Source organism: Protopterus annectens, chromosome 7.part0 (assembly GCF_019279795.1).
Source record: "Protopterus annectens isolate FY-2018-M chromosome 7.part0, PAN1.0, whole genome shotgun sequence".
NCBI lineage: Eukaryota > Metazoa > Chordata > Ceratodontiformes > Protopteridae > Protopterus > Protopterus annectens.
The window spans coordinates 1,233,364,062-1,233,385,087 of NC_056739.1; the positions used below are offsets into that span (position 1 = coordinate 1,233,364,062).

General features: G+C 41.7%; 1 protein-coding gene across 1 annotated transcript in view; it reads left to right on the plus strand.

Moving 5' to 3' along the window:
* The window catches only part of LOC122806154 (ubiquitin-conjugating enzyme E2 Q2-like), an 800,789-nt gene extending 780,462 nt beyond the window's left edge, over positions 1–20,327 (plus strand). The window contains exon 13 of the mRNA XM_044076390.1: positions 18,658–20,327. Within this exon, the coding sequence (XP_043932325.1) occupies positions 18,658–18,689 (32 nt within the window). The 3' untranslated portion in view covers positions 18,690–20,327. The remainder of the gene's footprint in view (positions 1–18,657) is intronic.
* Positions 20,328–21,026: the final 699 nt, after the last annotated feature.

Consider the following 21,026-nt stretch of genomic DNA (forward strand, 5'->3'; position numbering starts at 1 on the left):
GGAATAAGTATATTAGAGGGTCAGCCCAGGTTGGAAGGTTTGGAGACAAAGCCAGAGAGGCAAGATTACGTTGGTTTGGACATGAGCTGATGAGGGATGCAGAGTATTTTGGGAAAAAGATGCTAAGGATGAAGCTACCAGGTAGCAGGAAAAGAGGAAGGCCTATGATAAGGTTTATGGATGTGGTGAGAGAGGACATGCAGGTGGTTGGTGTGACAGAGCAAGATGCAGAGGACAAGAAGAAATGGAAACTGGTGATCTGCTGTGGCGACCCCGAACGGGAACAGCCGAAAGAAGATGATGATGACTCTAGCTTCTAGTGTTCAGCAGTATGTGAATACTGTCAGGATGGATGCTACTGTGTGCTACACCTGAGATGCTACCATGTACCCCACCATCCTGAGGGCAGGAGTGGGCCATCAGGGTAGGTCTTTCTGCATTATGCTGAGATTGGTAACCATTTGAGTAATTGGGACTCATGGTGAAGAGTCCTGTAATGTGGACACTGGCTTAAAGTCCAGACTTGAATACATCAAGTCCAAGATTACCGTTTCTTGGAATATTCCCTTTTCAACAAGATGTGGCATTCTCAGAGTTTGAGTATAAATTCATTGGTGTTGGGAGGACTTTCCACCTACATCTGGGGTACAAGGGAGGCTTGTCCCCCTGTATAAAACAACTTTAAAGGAAAAGCTCTGATCTGGTGTTAGTCTTCCATTCATTCTTGACTGTTGGGTTTCAGCCATTGTAACAAACTTGCTCCAGCCAGAAAACTCTTGAGCTAAGGGTACCCATAGTGCCTCTCTTCCCTGCCCCACAGATCTTGTTTGCCGCACAGAGTCTTAGGACGCGTCAGCCGTGCTCTGAAACTTGGTGCTTATTTTTTGATATATATTTCTTCTTTATAGCTTCTATATCCTATAAATTTTGTTAGGTTTTTCTAAATAGTTTAATTACTATTTTGTCTGTGCGAGTGCTATTTTTCCATGTTACCATTTGGTATTTTCTTCTTTACTATCGTTGGTGTAGGCCCCTCCCTCCCCTGTTACTTTTGGTAAATCTCCGATACCATCGTTGGTTTTCTCTTCCCTACTTTACCCTTTCTGGGTGTCTCTCCTTTACCGTTGGTCGGTACAGTTAAAAAAAAAAAAAAAAAAAAAAAACTTTTTCTAGTCTTTTCCCTTGTCTTACTATTGGTGTGTGTGTGTGTGTGACAGTTTGTTTTGGCTTAACCTTATTTTATCATGGCAGAGAAGTAGAAAGGTACCACTGGCTTTAAGCAATGTCAAGGTTGTGGCAGGAAGTTGCCCAACTGGGATGGACATCTTTCTTGCATATATTATTCGGGGGTGCCACATTTGGAAATCCAACCACCTTGGGAGCTCTGTAAGGAGTTTAGTGCCCGGACCCTTGCAGTGCGCAGAAAAAAATTAATCCTCAAGGGTCTGTTAAAATGCCCTTTTTCAGAGGTTTTGTCTGAGGTGAAGATGTTAGTCTCCAAAGAAAGAAGCGAAGAAAAGGAGCCACTCTGTTCCAGCGTCGTCTCAAGCTCATGACCCTAAATCAACCAAAGGCCAGGTTTCTGCTTCAGAACCGAAACCTAGACAACCAAAATTGACTTCAACTGTTTCAATGCCAAAAGCTTTGCCTCCATCCACGGTGCAGGCGACAACTTTACCAGAACTGACAAAACTTACCACATTACCAACCCCTTCATCAGTACCTCTGACCTCTTCGGCAAAAACAGTAGTTTCACCCACACTGGTTACCTTCTCTGCATCACAAACAATTGGTCAGCCGACCACAGTGCCGAGGGTCAAATCCCTGCCCAGTACTAGGTCCTTCCCATCTATTGACCCCTTTTATGGTCAACAGTTAAACCCTTTCCAAGAACATCCAGAATCTCCTTCTGGGATGTCTATTCGTTCCACCAGGAGCCTTTCAAAGTTTGATGTCAGGTTAGTGTACCAGCTCTTGGTGGCTAGAGATATTCCAATCCATTCTAGGACCCCCGTCCTAGTCAGAACAGAAGTCTAATCTCCACGGACTCCATCCTGTCTTCCTCCTTCAACCTCTCCACAGGTCTTGGAGCCCTCAGCTTCACCGCTCCCAGTACCAACTACTTCGGTGCTGATGGTGGATCTCGGCTGCTGAACAGTCGCTGTGGTCCTCTGCTCATTTGGAGCGACCCACCCTTGAGATTGTGAACTGGCTGTCAGCTCCGTGGTCCTTACCCCGGCACTGATTTTTTTTCTACAGCGTGTCTACAGTTCTTGGTGCTTTGACAGTTCAGGTCCTCTCAAGGTTCCTGCTCTGGGGGTGTGCTTGTCGGAGCGGGGTCTGACCCTGGTTGCGAGGTTGTCTTTCTCTGTTCCGGGCTCCCATTCCTCTTCAGGCAGGCCTGCCTTCCAGGTTATGGAAAGAGCTCTTGCCTCACCGGGTTCGCAGTTGGTGCCATCTCCATCGGAGTGTCACATCTACTTATTCTCTGGCTCTCAGCTGTCACAGCCTCTTACAGCATGCACGTGAGCAGCAAGATACCCTGCAGCACGGTACCCCCTCATAGGAGTCATCCTCAGACCTTCCCACTGAGGAACCACTCCATAAGAGGTCCTGTAAGAGGAAGCACTTAGATTCTCTGGAAGAGTCTCTCACTGAGGATACAGACTATGATGAAGGGGAAGGGTCCCCATGGTTAGCCCCCTGAAAATGTCTCCTTTGGAGACATCCTGGAAATATTGAAACGGGTGATTAGAAGTCTACCAACCCTTCCTCAGAGGAATCTGTTTTCTTGCAGGCTTTTCATGCCCGACTCTGTACTTCTTGGGTGACCCCACCTGCCAATTTGTTCAAGCTCATCATGCAGCATGCTTGGAAGGCCCCCTGACACTGTAGAGCCAATTTCTTGGAGACTGGACAAAGTTATTACTGCACCAGAGGACCAGCCCCACTGGTCTAAAGGCTTATGGGTATATGCTGTGATGGTGGCGGCTGCCACAAAGAAGAAACTTGCAGAGGAAAGTCCAACTGTCCATCCTCCAAACAGGGAGTCTCGGACGATGGACAGTATTGCTAGTTTAAATATAAATTTCCCACTTTATTATTAGTTACTTATCAAAACAATGATTAAAAACAATAGAAATTCCCTTTAAATTACTTTTAAGTGGCATCCATGATGTATATAATGTATATATTTTTTCTTTTATTTTTACTACTCGTATAGTGTACCTCCTCTACTTTTCTCTTCATTTAATTTCTTAACAGAATGTTCTTAACAATCAACTCGAAATTAAAAACGAGTGTATACCTTAGAAAATTAGTACTACGTAGTTAGGGGGCTACACTTGCACCTAATCAGTACATGATATAAGTATAAGATCTATTCCTACAGTTTTTTCATAAAAACATTTTACCATTGTGATTTTTGTGCTTTGTTCATACTTTTTACATATGCTGTGCCTGATATTTTTGGTCATCTTAAATGAAAATAATAGAGCAAATTTGGAAAAAAGATACAGGGAAAAGTCGAAGCTGTCTCCTGCTCGAGATAGAATTCATCGGAGCAACATTCAACACAAACTCCTGTATGGCTGCTCTACCTCTTCACAGGCTGCAAAGGTTTAGATCACAGCTTCAGGTGATGCTCTCTTTGACAAAGTCCTGTCTCGCTTAGTCTTACAACTCCTAGGGTCTGTGGCAGCAACAGTCATTCTAGTTCCATTGGCAAGGTTCCACGTGAGATTACTCCAACGGCTTCTGGCATTAGATGATCTCTGTTAACGCACTCTGTCTTACCTAGTCTGCATACCCAACCGATGCAAGCAGGATCTAATCTAGTGGATGAAGTCAGGACAGGAATTAATGGAGTCGCCCTTTCACTCCTCCTCAGCCCAAGGCCATAGTGATCATGGAAGCATCCCTGATGAGGTGGGGAGGGGGCATTTTCAGGCAAAGACCGGGCAAGGCACTTGGCCCCCTCAGAGGCCAATTTGCATATCAACATCCAAGAACTGAGGGCCACACTTCTAGCATTGCAGGCATTTCAATCGACCCTCCCTTCAGGGACAATTGTTATCCATCAGACAACGTGGCAGTGGTCTGGTACATCAACAAACAGGGTGGAACCAGATCTTACCCATTATCTTGGGAAGCCCCAAGTGTGTGGCAGTGGGCGATAGCATCCAACCACTTTCTGATAGCAATGCACATTCGGGGGAATTCCAGCATGATCGTGGATGAACTGAGCAGATGCATTCTCCTGCCTCACGAGTGGTCTCTCAATCCCAAAGTTAGCGATGATGTTTCATCACTAGGGTCAGCCTTGCTGCGACCTATTTGCATCTCCCATAAACCACAAATGCAGCAGCTACTTTGCCCTGTCCCACCCTCAGGGTGCTCTTCTACATGATTGGTCCCAGGGACTACTTTCTGCCTCCCCCCGTTTCTCCAATTTTTGAACAAGGCACGGCTGAGAAGCAGAGTAATCCTCATTGCACCTTATTGGCCCCGACAAGTCTGGTTCCCCTTTCTCTGGCCTCACCCGGTTCACCGCTCGTGGACTCTGGATCCAACTCCAGACCTGTTGTCTCATCCGCAGGGGATGGTCCATCTAAACCTATACAGTTTCAAGCTGATGGCTTGGTACCTCCACTTCCAGTAATTTCCAGGCAGAAAAATGCATCTTCCCCAGTTCAGAAGATTCTTCTTTTCCATAAACCATCAACCAGAAAATGTTATCTGAGTAAATGGAATAGATTTGTGCTGTGGTCTCTTGCAGAGAAAATTCACCCTTTTTCAACCTCAGTCTATAAGGTTTTAGAATATTTGTCAACTATTTTCCAGTCGGGGGCCTCAGCTTCTAGTGTTTGGGTTCACTTAGCTGCTATTTCCAATTTTCATAATGGTTTTGATTACCTGTCTTTAATGTCTCATCACTTTTGTAAAACCTCCTTGAAAGGTGTCTTGCATTTGAAACCACCCTTTAAAGAACCCCCTTGAACCTTGGAGTTTAACATTAGTTTTGCAAAGTTTAACCCATCAACCGTTTGAACCAGCAGCACCCTGTGATATCATATTCTTATCTTGAAGACCCTTTTTCCTGATAGCCATCACGTCAGCCAGGAGAATATCAGAGTTGCAGGCTTTGTGCGTGAAATGTCCATACATCATTTTTCCAAAGAGTATCGCTTATAACCAAACCCTTCATTCCTTCCTAAGGTTGTATCGGACTCAAATATTAACCACACTATAGGACCTGTTAGTTTTCTTTCCAAATTTCTCAAACAAGGGAAAATTTTTTAATTTTTGGCTGTACACAGACAATTCTGCTTTTACTTGAATAGAACAAAATTGCTTAGGAAATCAGACCAATTGTTTTTGTCCTTTTCAGGCACTCTGTTGGGCAAACCGATTTCCAAAGTTACCTTATCAAAATGGTTGAGATTGCATCACCTTTGTTTGCAGCAAAATAAACTGAGTCTATCAACAAAGGTCAAGGCTCATTCTACCAGATCAATTGCCAGTTCGGTAGCCTTTCATTCTAGAGCCTCTATGGATGACATTTGTGCAGCAGCCACTTGGACTACCCCGCATACCTTTTATCACTCATTACAAATTGTATATGGTCTCCAGGGGAAGAGCATCCTTTGGCTCTATGGTGCTCAGGAATATCCCTTCCATAGGACCTCCCGGGACATAAAGTAGCTAGGGACTCTGTCCCAACAGTCAAGAATGAATGAAGATTAACATCAGATAAAAAAGTTATGTTCTTACCATAGCATTCCATCTGTGTTCATTCATTCTTGATATCTCACCCTCCAACCCCTGGCAAAGACTCCTGAAAGTTCAGATCTAGTCCTGGTGTTGTAGTAGGGCAGTTGCTCAAAGCTTCTACATTTACTTCTACAGGCAAAACTCGATCTGAGGGGAAGGCAAAAGAGGCACTATGGGTAGCCTTAGCTCGAAAGTTTTCTGGCTGGTGCAAGCTTGTTACAATAGCTGAGTTTGTTCCAAGGAACAGAGACCCAACAGTCAAGAATGAATGAAGATCAACAACACAGATGTAACATTATGGTAAGAACATAACTTCTTTTTATATATTCACTTTCCTATTGTATTTTGTCTTTTTTTTTTTTTTTAATGTTAAAACACTCCATTTTACAAGTGCTTACATTTCAATAGGGAGTTGCTGAAAAAAAGGTCTCAAAGCTGTCATTTCCAGAGGGAAGGATACCCCACACTATTCCATAGTCTAGGTAAGGCTAAATATTGGATCCTTTTCAGCAAGTGGGAAAAGTTTTGAAATGATTTATTGTGGTCTCATTTTTTTATATCACAAAAACCTGGCATTTTAACAGGGGTGTGTACACTTTTTATATCCACTGTAAATGTATGTGTGTGTGTGTGTGTGTGTGTGTGTATATATATATATATGTGTGTGTGTGTGTATATATGTATATATATATATATATATATATATATATATATATATATATATATATATATATATATATATATATACAAACACGCATATAAAATGTAGGTCTGTAAAAACTACTGTAAACAGTATTTTGCAGGGGGACAAGCCCCTCTGCAACCCCCCACACCCCCTACTTAAATATACTAACTACAAGATTGCACTAGAGTGGGGAAAAGGAAATATTTCCTTATCCCCACTGTAATGTGCTTCGGAGACTGGCTTTTGCGAAAGTGAACTTTCGATTTAGTGCACTTTCGCTTAAATGGGTTGGATCTCAAGGTTGTCTAAAAAGTGTGTTTTCGACAATCAGAAGTAGACCCATATTTTTTGGGGGGGTGTAGGGGGGCTAGCAGCGTTAAGGTAAGTTTGTATTTGTTTTTTTTTTTATGTTTTTGTACTTTTACTTGCATGGTCAACATTTCAAATGTCGATCATATGGTCTCGGCCATATGCCTGTCGACATTTTGAAATGTCGACCATATTCGGTAGACCCATATGTATGTATGTGTGTGTGTGTGTGTGTGTGTGTGTGTGTGTGTGTGTGTATATATATATATATATATATATATATATATGTAGTGTATTTAGTGTAATTTTAGATATTTTGAATTTTTAGGAGTGGACTTGACTTTTTGTGTGATATTGGTTGACCCTAATCACTACTGCCAAAAATTGTATTGAACGTTGAGCATGTTGCCTTTATTGCTGGATTGGTAAGTAACCTGGCACTGGGGATGGGGGGGGGGGACGCCAGAGCTGCTTTGGAATTCTGACTCTAGTCCTGTCCTGCCCTGTTGCAGAAATCCCACATAGGACTACTGCAGTGTTCCCTCTGAAGAACATCTAGGAAAAATGAAGAAGGGCACCCGTAAGTATGTGCTTTGCACTGACTGTGACAACACCTGATTATTGATCTGTGCAGCCCCTTGGTGAAAGTGTTGCTGTAGATGAGCTGCTTTTTGAAAGAAATTTTATTCTCTCTCTCTCCCCTTTCTTCTCAGTTAAGTCCATGAAGGCCTACTGAATCACAGAGCAGCAGGCTAAATATTTTTATTCTTTATATATAAAGAATGGTGATAATTACTTGTTTGAATTCCAAAAGAGACTTTCAGATGTGAGTTACTTAATGATTGTTCAAAATCCAGTAACAAAAGCCACAGTATGACCATCCACATAAAACAGGGTTTGTTGCATCAAGCTTTTGAGTTGAAACTTTTTTTTTTTCAAGAATAAATCAATACATTAAAACCACAGAATAAATAACACCAGCAAATCAAACAGTATAAATAATAAACACATTATATAATTGAGTCTCCCCAAGACATTTACTTAATAAAAAAAACTTCACAGAAGCACTATAATCAACTTAATAACGTATTTAAAACATTTATTGCAACCCAGAATGCTTCATAAAATGTATATAGCATTCTAGCTTACATATGCTTGTCTTAATTTCAAAATATGTTTAATTCTGTTAGTTTTATTAAGCCCTGTATGAACATCAGACCTAAAAAGTTTATCCCTTTATATTCTGCCCTTTCTGTTGTATTCACAATGTCCCCTTCCCTCTTATTCTTAAAAATTCCGAGGCACTCCTAAAAATGGAGAGCATAGATATCTGTGCAGTAACTGAGACCTGGTTCAAGGCTCCAGAGAGCACCCCTGCAATACCAGGCTACATTTCTTACCACACTTTTCGGCCACAAAACCAAGACCGAAACACTAAAGGTGGAGGAGTGTCTATGTTCACCAAGGATATTCACATCTCCAGGCTAGTTGCCCAACACAATGCTTCTGAAATTCTCCAGGTGCAGCTAACACTAGGTAAGACTGCAGTCCAAATTGTAGCTTGCTACAGATCCCCCACCATACCCCAAGATTCTCACTACACCTTTCTAAACATACTGGAAAATACTAAGATACAACCAAACACCTTAATACTGGGTGGTTTCAGCTACCCAGCCATTAACTGGGAAAACTACTCGGGTGCCAACTCCTTTTCCTAACGGTTCTTGGAATTCATAAATTCCAACGCCCTGGATCAAATAATCCATTGTCCCACCAGGGGCTCCAATATCCTAGACCTGGTCATTACCAACATGGGAGATGCTCCACACCAGTGATCACCCCCTCATTGGTCAGGTCTGACCATAAGCAAATCACCTTTGACATCCACATCCCACCCCCACACCCCAGTAAGGAAACCTCCTTAAAAAACTTCTCCAAAGCTAACTTCATGCTACTGAAGTCAGAAGTGATTAACTTCACGACACCCACGCAGACGGGATCTGTAAGTTCAATTGCAGAATCCTACACTAAGGCACTGTATGAGCACATCCACTCGTGCATGAATCTTGCCATCCCAAATAGAACCAAGATGCTCTTCTCCAAAAAAAGGAAGCCAATCTGGTTGTCCCCTGCTATAAACAAACTATACAACAGAAGGAAGAAACTGTTGCAGAAAAGAGGAAAATCCCAGGAGGCAAAAAACTCCCTCACCAGCCTCAGTAAGAAGCTGAGATCCCTCATAAAATCCTCAAAAGCTAGTTACGAAAATAAAATTGCCAAAGATTGCAAAGACAACCACAAGGCATTCTATAATTATGTCAAGAATCTAAATGGCAATGCTCAGATCTGCTCTGAGCTACAACAGAATGACATTAAATATACTGATCCCAAGGATATTGCCAATCTCCTGGCAGATCGATTTAGTGCCAACTTCACCCCCCTCTCACCCCTAAAGCGCCCATCTCAATACCAAAAGATTGCCAAATTCCAGTAATCACGGCCACACAGGTAGAAACCGCACTCTCCAAAACAAAGAATACAGCATCCATGGGACCAGATGATATCCCAGGCTGTGTACTACATGAACTACAGAATGAACTGGCACCTCACCTAAGTGTCCTGTCTAATCATAGCCTCACCTCAGGCTTCGTGCCCACTAGTGGCACACAGCTACAGTTATCCCACTCCTCAAGGGAGGATCCGCCTTGGATCCCGGGAACTACCGTCCCATCAGTCTGACAAGCCTGATCTGCAAGGGCATGGAACTTATAAACAAAGACATTGGCAACCTTCAAACACTGGACCCCACCCAGTTTGGGTTTGTGAAGGGCCGATCTGGTCTCCTGAATCTGATTGACTTCTTTGAATCAGTCTCCAGAGCTGTGGACGATGGTAAGGCAGTCTACACAGCCTATCTGAACCTTGCCAAGGCCTTCAACACCATCCCCCACTCTGGAATCATAGATAAACTTACTAAACTGGGCATAAATCCCTACATCACTCGATGGATTGCCATCTGTCTTACTGACAGAACCCAGACTGTAAAAGTAGCAGACTCCAAATCCAGCTCCAGACAAGTGGAGTACCTCAGGGTTCAGTCCTGGGACCACTCTTGTTTGGCATCTACTTCTCTGAAGTACAGGCCAACTCTAAGGGACTCTGGCTAACAAAGTTCGCAGATGACTGCAAACTGGGAGCCATTATTGAATCCCCAAATTATGTGGATATTCTACAAAAGGGCCTTACAGAAACAGGTGCTTGGTGCCAGAGCCATGGGCTCAAGCTTAATGCCAAGAAATGTATAGTTATCCCCTTTGGAAAAAAAAAGTGTACCCGTGAATTACCACATAGGTGGCAGAACACTAAACATCGAAAGTGTGATGAGAGACTTAGGGACACAGGTGGACAGTGGTCTCACTTTTGATAACCACATCGCCACAACAGTCAGGAAATACTTCTATGTGGCACACCTCATCACTAAGGGCTTTTCATCAAGAAAAAAGGAGGTCATTGTCCCACTGTCCTCATCCTTCATTAGACCCATTATAGAGTATAATGCCCAGTTTGGTAAGTACCTTACAAGACATCTGCAACAGCTGGAAAGGCCACAGAAATACCTCACTAAAAGAATCACAGGCCTAAAGCAGATGCCATATGCTGACCGTCAAAAAAAAACTCCAGCTATACTCTGTGGCATATCGTCTACTCAGAGGCGATCTCTGCTTAACGTACAAGGCCATGTCAAACTCTGAACTGTTGGACATGCTCCACTTAAAGAAATCCCAATTCCTCGGAGCCACACGCTCCAGGGATCTAAACCTTGTCATCACAATGAACAAAACATGCTGGAGGGGTAGGTTCCTGACCCAGAGACACAGTCGCCCTGCTAGACAGGGGTCCAGAGAAGTAAATATTGTGGGAAGAAATATCCAGGGAATTGTTATGGCTAGGCTTGCATAGGCCCTAGGGCCTATAGCCTAGTACCAACCTATGAACCTATAATATCCTAAATTTGAACACATGTTCATTTCCAAACTGTAAAATATGCTTACTAAGTGCATTTATCTCAATCCCTCTTCTTATCTCAGATAAGTAGGAGGCAATTCTCTCCTTAAATTTACAGTTTTTTCCAATATAAAAATATAAAGATTTTTCACAATTGGTCAGGTAAACTTAAGTTCTCACTAATACATGTCCCAAATGCCTTAAAACTAAATTTAGCTTGTGTAATGGGATGTTTAAATTCTGTTTCCATTTTAATGAACTTACAGAAACTACATATGTTCGTGTTACACTGTTGCAGTCATCACATCTGGGTTATCTGCCTGCAGGTAGTCCTCAGCCGGACTGAATACCAGTCTCTTGGATTCCTGCATCCGATGCTGTCTCTTCCATGACGTCAGGTCATCAGGGGTGTAAAACATGCAGCCGACACCATTACATCAGTCTTTCTTGACGTGCAGTGCTCGAAGCAGAAGCAGTTTGCAAGTGCCGGTCGGCCGACTCCTGAAATTTTCGTTTTCGAGTTTCAGAATCGAAGTCTTCAAAAAAGCGAAGTACCCTGTTGGGGATTCCTTTTTCTTGCTGTTAATTGATGTCAGTAAAAGTTAACAATTGTCTTACCTGTGGAAAGCAAATACCTCATAAAGATTTTCATTAGTACTGCATTCCTTGCTTAGGCCTAGACCACGACATCCCTCGCTGTCTGTTTTGTGCCTTGTTCAATCCCCGAACTATTGGTCATCGGGCTATATTTGCAGCAAATTATTTTGGTACTCTGTATAACTATCCAGAAATGGCTTCGGTAAGCCATCCGACTAGCGATATTCCGAAAAAACGTAAGGATAAAGACAGACAGACCACATAGGTTCAAAACTGCTGACACTTCCGTTAAGCTAGTCGCCAGTCCGATGGTACTCAGTGAGGCGCTTTCGCAGCTCCTGATACCCGCTACCTCAGATTCGCAGGCCTCTACTGAGACCCATTCGGCTTCTTCGACTGTGGAACCTGCGGATGTTTCTACCTTGGATGGGTCCAGAACCGCTGTGCAGGCACCGGCTTCTGAGGGGTGTATTCTGGCCTACAGACTTGCATCTTAAACAGACACCATCTTCTTCATCCAGGCCTAAAACTTGACCCAGGCCTAGAAAACCGAAGTCCAAACCACATGCTCAGGCCCATATGCCTAAAAAACAAATGCTTAGAATGGCTGAAGACCTTATTGCCTTAATTAGGGGAAGCCAGCCTTCCCCCTCTAAGAGACCTAGAACTGATTTTCCTTCTGATTCTTCTGATCAGGAATCTAATATTTCTGTTTCTTCTGATTACCAGGATTATCTACCTATGAGGATTCTGATGCAGAGGATTCCTTTCCCTCTGCTTCCCCTTCAGAAGATTCTTTTGGTGAAACCTTGCACACTGTTAGGGAGCATTTCTGCTGGGAAAGCCAGGATTATTCTGACTCCAAAAAGAGGCTTAGGGAATTCTTACTCCTCCCTCAACACAGACCTTTAGCTATCCCTCCTGTTCTGGACATTGTCGATGATGCTTTCTTGAAATCTAGCATTTCCCCAGACACTTTACCTCCAGCTCCCAGAAAACCTGAGAGGTATTAGAGTACCTGACTCTCAAAAGTTCCTCTTCAAAAATTCTACTGCGGACCCAGAGACCATTTCCCAAGGACCAAAGGGCATTAAGGCTACTGCTGCCAAAAACGCTACCCCTTCTGATAGAGATTCTAGAGCTTTGGACAGATGGGGTAAGAAGGCATATACATATGCTACTTTGGCCATTTTGGCTTTAAATTGCCAGTTTCAAATGTTAAAGTACCAGCAGCATATTATGGGACTGCTTAAACAGAAAATGATGTTGATTCCTGACTGTGCTGAACACAAAGAATTAAAAGATTTAATGCATTCTGCAGAACAAGTTGGTTAAACATACTTTGCAATGTGGTTTTGACTCTTAAGTATCGGGGCTATTCAGCCTGTCCCAGCAGAAGAAAGGGGGCAAGGTTTTTAATCAAGACTTTTCCTGGTACCCAGAAAAGACGGCTCATGGCATCCTGTCCTGGACCTCTCTATTCTAAACACCTTTTTGGTAATCCCAAAATTCAAAATGCTAACACTTCAACAGCTGATTCCTGTGCTAGGCAAAGATGCCTGGTTGGCAACCTTAGACTTAAAGAAAGCTTACCTGCATATTCTGATAAGGGAATCTTGCAGGAAATACCTATGCTTCAGGGCAGGCTCCATGCACTATCAGTCCTCTGCACTTCCGTTTCCTTATCTGCTGTGCCCAGGGTATTTACAGTGTCTAGCTCCAGCCATTGCATTTTGCAGGCAGAGAAATATTCAGATATACCAATACTTGGACGATTGATTCAGGCAGAAAGCCAGGACTTGCTATTAAAACATCTGGCATTCGTAAAGAAACATCTAACCTCACTGGGGTACACCATAAACAAAATGCAATCTCTAGTACCCTGCCAACAGGTTGTATTCCTGGGAGCAAGCTTGAACGCATCTTCCCAGATGGCTTTCCTCACACCAGAGAAACAAGTTTGACAGCCTACTTCAAACTTCTAGCCACAAAGACCCAGCTATCTGCAAGGAAAATTCTGCAAGCCCTGGGGTTCATGGCCTCTTGCATTGTACTAATTCCATATGCAAGACTGCATATGAGGAAACTACAGTGGTATCTAAAAAGCCTATGTTGTCAACATTCTCAGGGTCTGAAATCAATGATTCCTATCATTACTTGTATAAAGACAGAGTTCCTTTGATGGGCAAAGGCCTGCTACCACAACAAGGGGCTCCCTTTCACTGTACCCCCTGCCACCCAAACCCTAACAGATGCATCAGACTTTGCATGGGGGGCTCACTGGGCAGGGCAGTGCATTCAGGGCAAGTGGAACCCGAGACAGATGCACCTGCATATCAACCAAAAAGAAATGTTAGCTGTACAGAATTCCCCTGACAGCCTTCTAATACCATATTCTTCCAGGACAATTATTGGTAAAGACAGACAACACCACAGTTATGTGGTACATACGAAACCAAAAAGGTGCACGCAAGGCTAGTGCTCGGCTAGAAAGCAACCAACGACAAAAAAAGCCAGCACAGTGTGGAATCCACAAAAAAATTTTATTTGAAATTCGGTGATAGGAGGAAAAATCCCCACTATCAAAAAATCCAAACCGGTTTCGGCTAAACACAGCCTTCTTCAGTGGATCAAGCAATTATAAATTACAGCCAAACAACTCAGTATAAATAATCTGATTTAAATAAGGCGTGCAACAATCATTGGTCCTTCAAAATTGGTCATTAAGGCCAGGTGTAATTAAAGCTCCAAGTTTAATCATCCATTTTCTTTCTTTGACATTTAGCAGTTCGTGCCAACCTACCTTATCCCTACATCGACCCTTAATGCAATCATTAACAATAAATGAAAATGAAACTGTATGATGTTTGAGAACATGTCTGTAAAGATCATTGTTTTGACGTCTATTTTTTATATCACTAAGATGTCCCCCAGTTCTTAGACGTAATGTCCTAGAGGTTTGTCCAACATAGAATGAATAACAAGTACATATGGCAAGATAGATAATTTAATACCATTAAAGAAGATCGGGTTCGTAGATTTAGAGAGAGGTTATCGTCCAGGTACTATTAGTTTTGCCAAAAACTGGGCCACCACACAAAATAGATTGGATTTACTAAGTTATAAAGTTAAAAGTCATGATCATTCTCCTGAACCATTACGTTTTGTTACAACTTATGAACGTAATACTAGGGGTTTTATGAATGTAATCAATAGACATTGGAATATTTTGATGGCAGAGGATAGATTACATCCTTTCTTGAGACAAATGTTTGCTCTCTTATAGAAGAGGACAAACATTAGGTTCAATGTTTAGTCATTATAAAAGGGTGGTTTTGGATGTTAAGGACCCCACTCAATTTTCTTTAACTGGTGGACCGATCATTGGTTCTATGCCATGTGGTCATTGTTCATATTGCATTAGGGTGCCAAAGACTAGTGAATTCACCAGCCGAAACACCCCTGAGATTTTTGATATTAATTTCTGGGCCAATTGTAGTAGTGAGTGGGTTATCTGTCTTGCCATATATACTTGTTATTCATTCTATGTTGGACAAACCTCTAGGACATTACGTCTGAGAATTGGGGAACATCTTAGTGATATAAAAAATAGACGTCAAAACAATGCTCTTTACAGACATGTTCTTAAACATCATACAGCTTCATTTCATTTATTGTTATTGATTGCATTAAGGGTCGATGTAGGGATAAGGTAGGTTGGCATGAATTGCTAAATGTCAAAGAAAGAAAATGGATGATTAAACTTGGAGCTTTATTTCCACCTGGTCTTAATGACCAATTTTGAAGGACCAATGATTGTTGCACGCCTTATTTAAATCAGATTATTTATACTGAGTTGTTTGGTTGTAATTTATAATTGCTTGATCCACTGAAGAAGGCTGTGTTTAGCCGAAACCGGTTTGGATTTTTTGATAGTGGGGATTTTTCCTCCTATCACCGAATTTCAAATAAAAATTTTTTGTGGATTCCACGCTGTGCTGGCTTTTTTTGTCATGTGGTACATAAACAAGCAGGGGGAACCCACTCGTACCCTCTCTGCAGACTAGCCATGGCTCTGTGTAACACAGCCTTGAGCTACCAAGTGCACCTACAGGCTCATTTCCTGCCGGGCAAGCTAAATTCTCTGTCAGACGACCTAAGCAGAAATCTCATGGACCCACACAAATGGAAACTGGAACCAAAGGTATTCAAACTTTTGAGGAACAAATGAACTACCAATTGGATGAATTCTGCACAAGGACTTCCCACAGTCAAGCTTGGAAAGTGGATGCCCTGTCCTTTACCTGGGAAAGCCTCTCTGTTTATGCCTTTCCCCCTCTGCCTCTCCTCTCAAAGGTCCTGCTAAAGATCAAACAGGACAACCAAGGACAATACTGATTGTACCAGACTGCCGTCTTGCGCAGTATGACACTGCTGGAACCATGGCACCTGCCTCAGACCCCTTCCCTGCTGTCCCAGCAGGCTGGCCAGATTCTGCACCCTCAGCTTCAAACCCTGAACCTTGCAGCCTGGCTAATTCCTTGAGCTTTCCAGTAGCATCCCTCAGTAAACAGGTGCTAGATGTCATTCTGGAGGCAAGGAGGCCTAGTACTAGAAAAGCCTATGCTGAAAAGTGGAAGAGATACTGTTCCTGAAGCCAGACTTGGGGGGGGGGGGCACAACAGTGCCCAGCTTACCTCATATACTTCAGTACTTAACAGAAATGCTCCTATCCTTTTCGTCAATTAAAATTCATGCCTCTGTAATTTCAACACATTATAATATTGAACCACCCCTCTTCTCTCACCCCCTGCTAAAGCATTCCTCAGAGGGGCCAAGAATTTAAGACCCCCAGGAGAAGCCCCTACTCCAGCCTGGGACCTTAACTTTGTATAGGAAAAGCTCACTCTTCCCTCCGTTTGAGCCAGCTGCACCTGCAGAGTTGAAATTCCTTTCTTGGAAAACAGCCTTCCATCTAGCCATCACTTCAGCAAGAAGAGTGTCTGAATTACAAGCCCTCATGGCAGTGGAGGCTTTCATTATCTTCCATGCAGACAGGGTTTCCCTCAGGACCAATCCTTCTTTTATGCCCAAGGTGGTGTCTAGTGTGGCCCTAAATCAGTCCATTCCTTTGCCTACTTTTTTCCGGAATCCACAAAACAGAGGAGAACGAATGCTGCACTTATTGGACATACACAGACAACTTAGATTCTATTTGGACAGGACTAAGCCTCTCAGAAAATCTGAACAGCTGCTAGTTGGCTTTGCTGCAGGGGGCATAGGGGAAGGTCATTTCAAAGCAAACCATTTCTAAATGGATAATCCTTTGCGTTCATTTCTGCTATAAGCACCATGGAAAATCTACCCCACAGGGGATAACATCACATTCTACCAGAGCTGCATCTACCTCTACAGCCATTCTCAGAGGAGTCCCTACCAGGGACATCCTAGAAGCTGCTACCTGGAGCTCTGTACATACCTTCACCAAGCATTACCACATGCCTATTTTTTCTAAATCCAGGGCTTGATTTGCCATTGCAGTCTTGCAGGGCTTAATAGCTGGCCCTAATGCTCTCTAACTTCCTCCTCCCTTCCTTAGCTTTGGGAAGCAACCCAAATGTGATGATTGCAACAGTGACACGCTAAGAACATAGTACGATTGTGTTACACGTACCATAAATGTAGATGTTAGAGTGTATTCACTGTTGCAGTTCTGGTTACCCTCCCTCCCAGCCCCCCTGACTTCTCTTGGCTCTACCTTTCTTTCTTGTTTGGTGAATTTAAGCTTTCTGGTGTATTTGCTTTTTGATGGTGGTGTACCATAACATAATTGCTTCCCATTGTGGGGGCACCTGACATCTGGGGCAAGAAAAACTGATATAATGGCATCAGCTGCATGTTTTATACCCCTGACGTCATGGAAGAAGAGACAGCATCCGACGCAGGAATCCAAGACACTGGTATTCAGGCCGGCTGAGGGCTTACCTGCAGGCAGATAACCCAAATGTGATGACTGCAACAGTGAATACACTCGAACATCTACACTTATGGTAAGTGTACACAGCTGTTCTTTATAACAAGGGACTGTACCTTTATCAGATCTAGATAGTTCTTAGTGTTTACCAAAATCTTTATAACAGAGAAGTTGTTTTAAGTTCTTCTCTTTTTTTTATAAATAATTTTTTTGCGAACAAACCAATGTAGACCACCACAATCCTTCGATAAAACACTAATTTAATATGACAAGGCAAAATTCAACAAGCAGTTTTTAACATGACAAGGCAAAATTCAACAAGCAGTTTTTAACACAGATAAGCGCTTTCGGGCTCTGCCCTTCTTCAGATGAAATAAAAACAATCTTAGTCACATTTAAATACCTAATTCAAAACAGTTTCCAACCAATCAAAATTTATACTGCACCCTCCTATCTTTGAGGGCGGGTTTCATAGGAACAAATTCATTTAGTCCTGGTGTCCTATGGGCTAAAAGCTCAATTATCCACTTTGCTTCTTCTCTCTCAGTGGCATCTACTAAGCTACCCTTTCTTATACTAGGAAATACATTTGCAATAGCTCTAAATCTAAACTGATGGTCATTATTTACTTCTATATGTTTATAAAGTGCATTGTGCATATTTCTGGTTCTTATGCATGAAAGATGTTGCAAAATTCTAACTTTAAACATATTATTTGTTTTTCCCACGTAAAATGCTTTGCATTGCTGACACTCAGCTAAATAAATTATATTCTTTCTTCTACAATTGGCTTTCATCTGAAGAAGGGCAGAGCCCGAAAGCGCTTATCTGTGTTAAAAACTGCTTGTTGAAAGTTGAATCCAACTTGTCTTACGTAGCTAACCTTATGGGCAGTATTACCTTTTCTGAGTAGGTATGATTTACCTATACTGGATCTTTCAGACTTAACATATTCAGCATTCTCTGTTAACAAACTTCCAAAAAGTCCTGTGTCAGTGTCATTATTCTTGAAAGAATTTCATCTCGAAAGCATGATGTAATAAACCCTGTTTTATGTGGATGGTCATGTTGTGGCTTTTGTTACTGGATTTTGAACTTTGTGTTGATTTATCAGTATGTTCAGCTATTCTACATCTGTTTCTTGGATTTTGTTTGCTTAATGATTGTATCACAGATTGCTAAAGTATGCAAATATTTAACAATTTCAGGTGCACTACAGCTACTGCATAACTGTGTCTGTTAAACTTAGTGTTTCTAGCTTGGAAACTGAGATGCTGCTTGTAATTTTAAGTAAAATACTTTTTGTCTGTTTTAGGTTGGTACACTCCACCAAAAGAAGATGGCTAGAATCTGCCCATATGTAACTAGGAGCGATTCTAAAAATCCAAGCTGTTTCTAGTCTTCAACACAAATGGCTTCCACTTGAGGGTGCCCCTGACAAATCCACCACAGGAGTTAGTTCTTGAGAGTGCTGTAATGGCTGGATAATTTTGGATGATATTATCCAGTCCCCCAGCTGCAATTATCATCCCATTGTTCATGCAGGTGTATTGAACTGAACTATAATGGCCTTTCTTCAGTATGGGCTGATTATGTGAAAAGCTGCTGTTCCCTCCTTTTTCCGTAAAATGCCTCTAAATAGGTGAATGAGTATAGTGCTTCACAGAGCACTTTACTTAAATTCTGCACTTTTTTTGTCTCAGTATCCTGTCAAGAGATATTGTTTTATGAAAGACTTCAGATACTGTTATGTAAACCCAACAAAGTGCAAACATTGGTGTGCAACAGGATTCATTCCTAACAAGTTTCTTTAGCTTTTTTTTTTCTGAACTTCATTTACTCGGGAAGATTGCACGTGGTTTTGTATTACTTCAGTCTTATTGAAGTAGTTCATTTATTGTGTTAGGACAGGAGTATTAGAATAAAACACTCTGTGATAAGGACCATGGCTTTTTCTGGTTGATCTTGATATAGATCATTTTTAAGTATGGTTGTGCCAACTGTTTAAAATTATTGGTAACCAGTCATTTCCACTGGGGCATCAGTGGTTTGCAAAACCTTTACTAATGCATTGTTATATGTCCTGAGTAAAACAGATAAGTATGTATTCATTCAGAAGTGTTTATCCCCTTTTTTTTTTTAGTTCCATTTTGAACGGGTTGTTGCAATCAGTCATTGAACTTGTTAGTCGGCACAAGTATGGGTTTTAACTCTTCCTGTAGCATAAAGGTTGACACACACTTATGTTAAAATATATGCAAGTAATCTGTTGACATGACGATTTGTGGACCACTGCTTAGATGAGAATTCCAAAAATGGTACCATTGTAAACACAGTGGTTGGAAAATATAAAAAATCTCTCTTAACAGATGTTAAGCATTTCTTGTAAATTTTGACTAATAATCTGGATGTGTATTTCTCATTTGTCATTTGCCTTATGTATACCTTCAAGTTCTGTGACGTGTTTTAGTACCTGCTGGTGATTTTTTTTCTAACCCTTTTTGCCAAGGGTAGCATTAATGGAGGGTTCCATATGCAAAACATGCTTCCAAAAGGCAAAGTTTTTTGTTAACTTGATTTTAATGCATTCTCCTTTTTTCTCTATGAAGCAGAGCTGTGTACCCTTTCACATCCTGCTAGGAATCCAAACAGTACTACTGCCACTGTGTCTGTTCACTTGTGGATGAAGCAGCCAGTGAAGATTTGCTACCCTTTGGCTATTTGTAGACTGTAAAGAAAGAGTTTTTCAAGTTTGTTAAGCAAACTTTGGAGACTTGGTGTAGCTGTCAAGCTGGAAATCTTGAACTTAATCTGACATTCCTGAAGAGATGATCCAACTGGCAAGTGGGTTAATGCACATTTGGCATGCTATGTTTTTTTTTTTTTTTTTTTTTGAACTTCACTTCCTTGTGATATTCATTACCCATGTACAGTAATTTGTAAACTTGCATCAAGTTTATAAATAAATAACAATTTTAAGTATTATTGCATCTCATGTTTATTTTAATTGTAGAATTTTTAGTACTAGATTTAGTCTTGCATGTGCAGAATTCTTGTTTCTCTGAAGTATTAGTTTTTACTCTGAAGTGTTCTCTGTAATTACTTTCTTTATAACCAGCTGGCATATCCACTTGTCAGTGCTGTGGACCCTTTTTGGTTTTGAAGTATGTTTCTTTTTTGTAAGAGAGTCTTTTGACAGCTTCTTAACGGCTACTAAGAGGAGGAGGAGCTCTGCAGCACTTTGCCATCCCAGGAACACAAGTACATCATTGTGCGTTAGTTGTGTGCATTGAGGAACTCTGCAGAATTGAAGTAGGGAGGGCCCTTTCAGCTTTTCTGTGTGTGTCCGGATTCTCATGTAGTTTTTCTTTCATATTTTGCTCATGTCTATCAGCATCTCTTTCAGATTTCTCCTTCAGTGATTTTTTTCAGTTTCCTTTTTTTTATCCAGTTTCTTCCATCTTGAGTGTTGCACCAGAAGAACGTTGAACGTAATCATATGTGTTTGTATTTTTAATACCATTAGGATATGTTGAAGATATTGCAGTACAACTGTGTATTCCAGATGTTTAGTAGGACTTTTTTGAAGATACTCCAGTAAAACTGTATGTACTAGGCGTGACTGGGTGCCTTGCTTTGATTTGTTAGAACCTGTGGGGAAGGAGTGGGACTTTTGTCAAAGTA